Source organism: Nicotiana tabacum, chromosome 7 (assembly GCF_000715075.1).
Source record: "Nicotiana tabacum cultivar K326 chromosome 7, ASM71507v2, whole genome shotgun sequence".
NCBI classification, from domain to species: domain Eukaryota; kingdom Viridiplantae; phylum Streptophyta; class Magnoliopsida; order Solanales; family Solanaceae; genus Nicotiana; species Nicotiana tabacum.
The window spans coordinates 31,928,670-31,938,984 of NC_134086.1; the positions used below are offsets into that span (position 1 = coordinate 31,928,670).

At 34.8% G+C, this 10,315-nt stretch overlaps 1 protein-coding gene across 1 annotated transcript; it reads right to left on the reverse strand.

Annotated features, from left to right (window-relative positions):
* Positions 1-544: 544 nt before the first annotated feature.
* LOC107786900 (uncharacterized) lies at positions 545-8,238 on the reverse strand. The gene is made up of 4 exons (XM_016608415.2): positions 7,532-8,238; positions 2,253-4,814; positions 1,271-1,345; positions 545-1,188 (listed from the first exon to the last, which is right to left on the reverse strand). The coding sequence occupies exons 2-4, from the start codon at positions 3,158-3,160 to the stop codon at positions 1,098-1,100; spliced, it is 1,074 nt and encodes a 357-aa protein (XP_016463901.1). The 5' UTR covers positions 3,161-4,814; positions 7,532-8,238; the 3' UTR covers positions 545-1,097.
* Positions 8,239-10,315: the final 2,077 nt, after the last annotated feature.

A 10,315-nucleotide genomic window follows, 5' to 3' on the forward strand; every position in this document is an offset into this window, starting at 1 on the left:
ATAATACAGAAAATCAAATCTAAATAAGTACAAATTTGACTCTAAAAGATAATAGCTTTTAGAAATCCTACTCATTGAATTTTTTTGGATGTATTTCATAACATCATCAGTAGATTAGTTTGTATATTCCCTTTCTCAAGAACCAATGAATTTTTATTCATTAGTCTCATTCCAAATACTCCCAAAGAACACATAGATCTAAGCCCTCGCCCTCGTCCCTTCGCTACTACACCTGGTATAAGGAAATCATATTAGTAAAAATTTAGCACTAAAATTTAAATGTACAAATTGATAACACAATAAATTTGAGAAACCATACGAATTTCAACAATTTGGTTGTATTGCATAACTTGATCAGTAGATGGAGAAAATGGAATATCTGGTCCAGATAACCCTAAAGAGCATATAGATTTAAGCCCTTTCCCTCGTCCCTTCCCTATAGCACCTAGTGCAACAAATGCATATTTAGTAGTAGCTTTCACAGTGGATGCCACCTCATTTTCATTCTTTGATGGTTTCATAACAAACCTACGAAAAATCAAATTAAGACATTATAACAATAATGTACTAATAAAAAGATCATGTAATCAGAATGCATAATAATATGAATATGGTAATGGCATAAAGAGATACTTCACCTCAGTTGTTCTTTTTCATTTATTTTGTACATGACTTTCTAAATCAACATCACCATCTATTGGTTGCAAAATCTCATAGAAATCACGAGGTTGCGTCTTTCTTGCTACACGCCAACCTTTATTGGAGTTATCATTAGCATAAAATACTTGATATGTCTGGTCCGCTAACACATAAGGTTCATTTGTTTTCAAAAATCGTCCCCAATTAACACTTACAATGTCATATTCATCTGTTTTAATTCCTTTTTTTTATCATACACATCAAACCAATTACATCAAAACAAAATCACTCTTCTTGTAGTGAATTGCATTTCAAGAACATCAGTTAAAACTCCATAGTAATCAATATTCTCACTATGTTCACCAGTCTCACTAACAACAACCACACCACAATTTTGAGTCCTTAAATGTTTATCATAATCTTCAACATGAAATCTATATCCGTTAACAATATAGCCATTATAATGTAATACATATTGGGTAGGACCACATGAAAGTGCAAGGAGATCCTCCTGAGCCGACTATCATCTTTTTTATACAATTGTGCAACCTATCAACAAGATAAAGTTGATTACTATAGAATAAGTAATATAATATTGGATTTTCAAATTTGATATGTATATATTACTCACCATTCGATAAATTGTTTGTTCCATTCCGTATCAGACAAGTGTTGAGTAGAATCTACATGAATTTGTGCGAACTCTCTACAAATTTTAGTTGAACCACAAATGTCAAACATAAAGGAGAAACAATCTTACAGGAAACAAGGAAAACAAAATATGATATGGGGTGTGTTTGGTATAACGGAAAATGTTTTCCGTGGAAAATGTTTGCCAAGAAAATATTTTCTTGGAAAACAAGTAGTAATCTTATTTATTTTCCAGTGTTTGGTACGCAAATTAAAGAAAATGGCTTCTCAAGAATATTCATAAATAATTTAGATATAATAAACATGAAGAATAAACTTTTAAACCAATAACCTTCTGAGCCCACATTTTTCATAAATTTTCGAACCGCCAAACTTTCGAAACCGCGAAATTTCGAATTCGTAAACTTCCAAACACATAAACCTCCAAACTCGTAACTTTGAAACTTGTAAAATTTTGAACATTTAAACCAATAAATAAAAAAACTAAAAATAAAAAATATATAAAAAATAATTTTCGGGGAGGGGGCAGTTGGGGTGGGGGGTGGGGGGTGCAGAAAAAACAAAAAACACAAATTTGAAATTGCAAAAAAAAATAAGGTAAAAAAAATAATTTTTTTTTCGGGAGGGGGTGGGGTGGAGTGGAGGGTTAGTAGGGTGGGAGGTAACGGAAAAACTGAAATTTGAAAAAAAAAGTCTTTCTTGGAGAGAGGGGGTGGGGTGGATTGGTGAGGGTGAGGAAGGTTGAGTAGGAGTTTTGGAAAATGTTTTCCCTTCTTTTGATAAGGAAAATATTTTTCTCCAATTGGAGGAAAATATTTTTCTCCAATTGGAGGAAAATGAGTTCTTAAGGAAAATGTTTTCCAAAAATTTAAGCCAACCAAACATGGGAAAATTGAAAAATATTTTCCAGAAAATATTTTCCTTCATACCAAACACACCCATGAAGGAAAAATATTTCATACTCTAGAAATGGTAGAACTTCATCACAATTCTTCAGTATGTATATATATGCTTGCTCCAATTCATCTGCTTCAAGATCAAGCTGTTTTGGAGCTCCTAAAGTTTTTCCAAATTTACAAAATAGAGATAAACCTCCATCAGAATTTCTTAAACCACCATCAGAATTTCGTTCTGGCCAATTAAACTTTATGTCGATTCTATGCAGATACCTTGAACATAAGGTCATACATTCATTTGCAAGGTAACCCTCTACAATGGAACCTTCTGGACAAGCCCTATTACCAATGAGAGATTTCAAAAAGTATAACCATCGTTCTATAGGATACATCCACCGATACTGAACAGGTCCAGCAAGCTTAGCTTCATTAGTTAAGTGAGTAGGCAAGTGCACCATGACATCAAAAAATGAAGGAGGAAAGACCTTTGCCAACTTGCAAAGAGTTATAGGAATTTGAGCTTCAATCTGATCCAGGTCATCAATCCTTAATACCTTTGCTCCCAGCACATTAAAAAATAAAGACAACTCGATAAGGGGTTCACACACAGCTTTCGATAACATACCACGTAGTGCAAGAGGGAGTAAATGTTGTAGAAGAACATGACAATTATGACTCTTTAAGCCAAAAATCTTGTGCTCTTTCAAGTTAACACATTGAGAAATGTTAGATAAAAATCCATCTGGAACCTTTAAATTCTTTAAGAAAAGGCATATGTTGTGTTTTTCTTGGGGAGATAATGTGTAACATGCAGTTGGAACTTCATTTTTTTCTCCATTTTTGGTAGGGTGCAATTCCGGCCTAATGTTCATTTCTTGCAAATCTAGTTGAGTTTTAATGGTATCCTTGGTTTTTCCTTTGGCATTCATGATCGTCCCCATAATATTATCACATATATTTTTTTCGATATGCATAACATCCAAATTATGTCGCAACAAGAGAGATTTTCAGTATGGAAGCTTAAAAAAGATACTCTTCTTATTCCAGTTATCTTTTCGAACATCATGTGATATCTTGATCCTCTTCTTTGGATCCTTTATCAATTGCAACCCTTTAAGATCTTGAACTTGATTAAGTATCTCAATACCTGAACGCACTTTTGGTGGGAGCCTTTTTTCTTTTGTGCCATCAAATGACTCCTTATCATTCCTCTATTTGTGATTAAGAGGAAGGTAACGCCTATGACCCATAAAACATTGTTTCTTACTATTCTTCAATCTGATTGAGGAAGTGTCAATGTTGCAACATGGACATGCCAATTTACCTTTTGTACTCCATCCCGATAAATTTCCATATGCTGGAAAGTTATTGATGGTCCACAGAAAAGAAGCATGTAACTTAAAATTCTGTTTGGTTTATGCATAAAAGTTCTCAATGCCAATTTCCCATAATTCCTTTAATTCCTCTATCAAAGGTTGAAGATATATGTAAAATGCATCACCTGTATTATCGGGACCAAGAATAAGCATAGACATAATGTAATTTCCTGTTTCATACACAATCAAGGTGGTAAATTATAAGGAATAAGTACCACAGGCCATATACTATATGAGGTTTTTGAATTCCTAAATGGCTGGAATCCATCACTAGCAAGCCCAAGTCGAACATTACGAGGCTCGGCCGCAAATGAGGGATGAAGTTCATCAAATGATTTTCATGCCATTGAATCAGCTGGGCGCCTCATTGTTCCATCATCAACTCTTTTATTATGATGCCATGTCATTAGAGAAGATGTATTTGTAGATATAAACAACCTTTGAAGCCTAGGCTTCAATGGAAAATAGCGTAAAGTCTTTGACGCTATTTTTTTACCATTCTTATTCTTTGCTTCCCCACTATGTTTATCTGTTTTCCATCTGGATGCACCACAGAGTTTATAGGAATCAAGTAAGTTATCGTCCTTCCAATATAACATACAATCATTTATACAAGCATCAATTTTGTTGTATGACAACCCAAGGTCCCCAATCACCTTCTTTGCCTCATAATGCAACAACTCATCCTTCAACATTTTTAATAACATTATAAATGACTCATTGCTCCAACGACCCATACTTTTTATGTGAAGCAGTTTAAACAAAGTGGAAAGTTTTGAACATTTCGAATTTTGGTATAGTGGTTGTTTGAAATCTTTCAATAGGCTGTAAAACTTTTTTGCTTCAACAATCGGTTCATCTCCGAGTAAATCATTATCACGAGCGTCCGCAGTGCCTCCATCATGATTAGGATATAAATCCCTCAGCATTTCATGTATTTCATCCTCATCCTCATAATCTTCTACTTCATTATCATCTTCAACTCGCCTTCCGACTGTGGCTCACCCACAACTTCACCATGATGATACCAAAAGGTATAATTTCGAATTATTCCATATACTTTCAAATGTATCTCGACTGTCTCATGTGTTCCTAATATTGTGTTACAACATTTGACGCACGGACAACGTATTTCATACAATTCTCCTATTCTTCTAAAGGCATAATCCAAAAACTTTTGCACCCCAATTAAATAAGTTTCGTCAAGTCGGTCATCAACAAGTTTCATCCATTACTTACTTGGTGCCATAACCTTGAATAGGAAATAAAAAAAAGATTTAAACAATTAAAACAACAAAAGTATTAAGATGCACATTACATTAAAAAAAAGTATTAAAATGCACATTACTTGTTATCAAACTTGTCAAACTCATCTTTATGACTAAACTTCCTACGGTTTCACAAGAATGAGATAAACTATAAGTTGATATGCATAACATATAACACACAATTGCTCAAGAAAATGAGAAATTAAAACACATAAGACACTTCATAGCTAAACCATTGATTTTCTTTCTTAAAGGTTAGATGCATAGAAAGCATTTGGTTGAGCTCCGGAAAATTGGTGGTGACACATTAGAGTTTTACAAGGCATGTTCTTGTTTAAACTCCTAGAATAATTATGATTGTGTATCATGAACTATCCTGTAATTATTGGAAGACCATAGTGACTTATAACAGATTAACAACAGCAACAACAAAAATCATCTACTTATATTCTCCTTTCTTATTTCTTCAAATAGTATTAGAGCATCTACTATCTTGGTAGAGAGACAAGAAATTTTCTGTTACTAGTAGTAGCAGGCAACCATTATGTATCTATCTTAACAGGAGATATGGTAAGTTCGTCTGCCTCATGTATTAGGAGTAATTATTAATAACAAGATGGTAGGCAACCTTTTATATAGAACATGTAAAATTACACAATATTGTAATCTCTATTTTCTTTACATGATCAGAGTAAATAAGTTAGATTCAAAATGAATTAAAAACTAGTTTATTCAGTACTTTATTGCTTGAACTGCTAGGAATACAGAGTCATAGAAGTTAATTTTAATGCAAAATTTGGCAAAGCATCTGTATCACCTAAAACCAAAAAGTGTCATCTGCAGATAAAAGATGGATGACCCTTAGGTGATAATGCTCCCTGAACAAGGTGGTGAAGCCCCTTAAGAGACCTCCTGAAGCCTTAAAATGTGATGGTGTTAGTTGAATTACTAAGTTGCAATTTGTCACCTATTACTAGTTTTAGGACTTCTTTTCATATGGATTGCCTTTTACTTAGTTGCAATCTGTCACTACTTACTAAGTTCTTGGGCTTCTTTTCATATGGATTACCTATAAGGCTCAACCTGCTGATAACTGAATTAACTGAAAGCATGCTGGAGCTGCATTTGGTTCTTGTATTCACCTGTTAATTGAGAGGACTCACATGGACATTGTTACATTGTATTCATGACCACCAAATTATTTGGAGTTCCTTTTCTGTTTCTGGTCTTAAGAAAGACAAGGGAGCAACAGAGAAAAACAATAATCTCCCTAAGAACATAAGACTCAGATCAACACTTCTCATTAACTTAAGACCAAGGACTGGAATTCAAGTAATGGCATCCATTCTTTCTTCAAAATCTTCGCACTTCAACTTGCTTAACTTACTTCAAGCCAAGTTATTGACATTCTTTTCGTGTTTAACAAATACATATATAAGCTCTAGCTGATATGATTGCCAAGGACACTGAGGCAAAGTAGGGAAATTGCATTGGTTATATCACTTTGCTCCATTTGTATGCTTTACATTCCAATAGTCAAAATTTCTCTCACACCAGAAATTGTCTACATATTTTACTGACATATCTCTGAAAGTACTACAAAGACTTCTACTAAACACCGGACTTGATGTAAGCTTACTGAAAGTCTATTGGAATTTCTACCACTAAGAACTCGGGCTTAAGCTTTTAGGGGTTGTTTGATTCATGTTGTAGTTATGCAGAAATTACAGTAGATGGTAACATGGATTGTTAAGCGACAAGCAACAATACAGGGATTGTTATGATTGTTATAAAAAGAATGCTCTTTCAATATTAAATAGCTGTATACACGTATTACTAATATACATATCCTTAATCCAAATTCTATCAATTATTAAAAGGTACACATGTTCCTGCATAAGATTTTCAGATATTTGTTAAAACGGTTTGGTACCGAAAAAAAAGGGCAGATTCTTGGACCTTAAAAATGGCAGTTCTACAAGAACTTCTCTTCGGGATTAAAAGATATCATCTGGACATCTAGAAAAAACCTCTGAAGAAAAAAAGTCTTTTTCTTGTAATCAACACAAGTCTGTTCTGGAAAACAGAAACTATTGACTTTTCACTCTGCTAAAGGTCAGCAAATTGCTATTGGGATCGAGGAGATTATAGGGGATTTGGCTTTGACTAATGATGGACAAAAAGGAGTTGATGATAAGGTAGCTACAGGTGATCGAATAACTGTGCAAGAGGATGGTTTGAATCGAGCAAACAATGCTAGTAAGCATCAAGGAATTACACTGGTGGCTCAAGAAGGTAACAGTGATCGAGTTGTTGTCGATCGAGTGGCGCATGCTGTAATGCCTGAAGCTATTGTTGCTATCAGTGGTGACATTACTGCTGTAGTGCCAAACTCATGACCCTTCAAGCAAGTCCCCAGAAGAATTGTAACGCAAATCGCAAAGAAGAAAACCATCGCAGAGACAAATTCTACAAGAAAAACTCAAATTTCTCCTCCTTGACCTACGAGGCCCATCTTTAAACCAATATTCTCACTTTTATCACTCACACAACAACTATCACTATTCTAAACAACCCAATTGCAGAAAACAACTAAAGAAACAGAAAATTGCAGAACCCGATTTTTGATTTCTGGCTCAAAAAAAACAAGAAGAAGAAAAAAGGAAACGAAACAGATAAAAGAGAAAGAAATTAAACTTACTCTTGATTAGGCAGATAATCCAATGGTAGAGACGCCAACCTTCTGAGTTTGAAGTGATGAATTTTGCAACCTTCGGAGTTTGAAGTGATAAATTTTGCAACCTTCGAGTTCTGACTGATGAAGTTTAATTTGCAACCTTCTGAACTTTGAAGAGAATTGAAGTCGTCGCCGCTTGATTAGGGATTGAACTTTGAAGAGAATGCCGCTTGATTAGCGATTGCAGCGTGAAAGTGATTTTTTGGGAGAGATTTTAGGGTGAAAGTGAATTTCTGGAGGGATTTTACAGCGAAAATATATTTTTGGAGGGTTTTTTGTTTACTTTACTTTCAGATTCCCGCCTCTATCCCGTTAAAGGAGTATTAGAGACCAGATATTAAATTTTATTTAGACCAGAATAAGTCTAGTCGTGTATTTAAAAAAATAAATTAGGTATTAGAGACCAAAAAAAAATCTCATCCCTGTAAGTACACTTTTAGAGACCATATTTAAAACTTGTCGCTAAATATCCCTAATGGAGTAAGTTTTTTTCTTGTAGTGAGCTTTGAAGGGTGCGTGTAAGGTTGGTCCTACCTGAGAGCTGTACATAGAAAACTAAAAGGAGCCTCCGAGGTCTTCAGATTCATGCATGTATATACTTGTTCCCTATATATTTCCATATATTGATTTGCTCCCAAAAAGTTTTGTAATCCAACAACTCTAGTAGCAAATTATTGATCCAAAATGCAATAAAAACTATAAAGATCCTAAGCCTTCATTCCAATAAGAATATGTGGAAGCTCTCTAAAAGAAGTGCCGATACAAAAGCACTTTAAAACAAACTAAAAGAATTAGAAAAGGACGAACCTGCTGAAATGACCTTTTCAATTAGTAGATGGCCCATTGTAATATAGCAGTCTCAACTAACAGAGAAATCAATTTGTACTCCACCATTTAGTGCAATACATCACCGAGAAATACAACTTGAAGAGTTTAGACATTTTTTCCATCTTTCGGCATTGATGCACCTTATTTTTCAAATTCCCTAGACATTTGATGCATTAACTCATATCAAACTTTGAAGACATCTAACGAATTAATAGATTTCAAAATGTTCCTTTATAAAAGATCACATGTTATTGCCCAAGAATATTTAATCAGGTACATGAGTATGAAGAATAAGGGGATAGAAAAGGGTAAGGTGTTCTTCAAAAGAATCTTATAGAGAAGATTAGATAATTACAGTATGCTGGTTTCATAAGGCTAAAAGTAAATGGGAGATTTTCTGATTTTCTATGTTATAGAGTGTGAAGAACAACTAAGAAATCATCTCAGGGTTTTTCAAGGAGAGAATTAGATAAGGAAATGCGTCAACTGGGGAATCAACAACCTATACGTAATATGATACATATCTCATCCTCTATTGTCAATAGAGGAGTCATGACACCTCTATGTAGCCATTAAATGTTGTTCATCATCAACTAAGAAAACGTTTTCAGCACAACTTCATTGTTTTGGAGCCATAATCACATGATTTTTTATGTTCTTCCAATAATCATATTCACGGATATAAATGTTAAACTAAACACCATACAAAATGAGCACCTATGGAAAAAGAACCAGATGTTGTCGTGTAGACAATGAAGAACCATAAGAATTAGTAGTTGGGTAACATAGACATCGATTAAGCTAACAAAGAGATCACAAAATCTTATATCCATGCAAAAGCTGGTTTACACCAAATCACTTTGAGATGACAAAATTTCCAAAGTAACAAATTCTCTCATACAAAGTCTACATGTTGAATGTATAAATAGAACATGTTTACCGTGAAAATGGTAATAACAATTAAATTTGTTGATGGGACTCTAAAAATATGTGATCTATTTTTATGCTAGTTTGTTAAACAGTTGATGCTAAGTATATGAGATTTAGAGACGAAATAAAGTTAGGGAGATAGCTATAACCAAACCGTTGGGTCAGCTATTCAGGGCCTTGAGCCGGTCGATTTTGGGCCTCGAAGTCGATTCCAGGGCTCAAACTCGAGCTATCGTGGGTGATCGGGGTAGGGCTAATAGTTATGAAATAATCAATGAAGACTATTTATGGCCAATGATAAGCAATGAATGATGAGCAAATATGAAGACAGTAAATGAAAGCAATAATATAGAGAAAGTGTATAGGAGAGCAAAGAGAATGTTTTTTATATTTCTTGTGGAGCAATTGGAGCAATCACTGAACCCTTACAAAATGTCGAAGACCTCCTTTATATGGGAAGGGAACTCCAACATAGTACAAAAGCATTAATCACAAAAGTAGGGGGATGGGACAACTATATGGCACCAAACTCTGCTAGTATTAGCTGCATGCTTAGGGAGCTCTCCAGTCCCATCATGACCACGACCAACATTGTCGCTAGGCCGGGCATCGACGAATCTCGAGGGAGGGAGATCGACCACAGCCTCGAAGTCTCGAGGTCTCGAGATGATCCCCTGAAATGCCTCAATGACGAGAAATTGGACCCTCCGATTTTGCCGTATACAGATAGTTTACGCGTTTCATAAAACGAAGTAATATGAAACGATTTTGAGCCTCCGTTCCGAGGAAATCATTGTTGTGACATCAGCCTATCAAAACATTAAATGCCAAGTCCCAAAAAATCATGCAAGGGTCGCCGTCAAATGCGACTATCGAGAGACTCACGAACCACTATTGGCTCGCCCCTTCCGCTGCCCATGCGGTTCTTATAAATACATCAACTTTTTGATAATCCTTATTTTCCCAACATTTACAAATTTGCGAATACAG

Bases quoted from the DNA above. Each gene is read 5' to 3' on its own strand.
- LOC107786900 (XM_016608415.2), bottom strand. From the start codon at position 3,160: ATGCATATCGAAAAAAATATATGTGATAATATTATGGGGACGATCATG. The intron at 1,346-2,252 runs GTATGAAATATT...TAAAATTTGTAG, and splicing joins GAAGTTCTACCATTTCTAGA to AGAGTTCGCACAAATTCATG. The intron at 1,189-1,270 runs GTGAGTAATATA...TCTTGTTGATAG, and splicing joins AACAAACAATTTATCGAATG to GTTGCACAATTGTATAAAAA.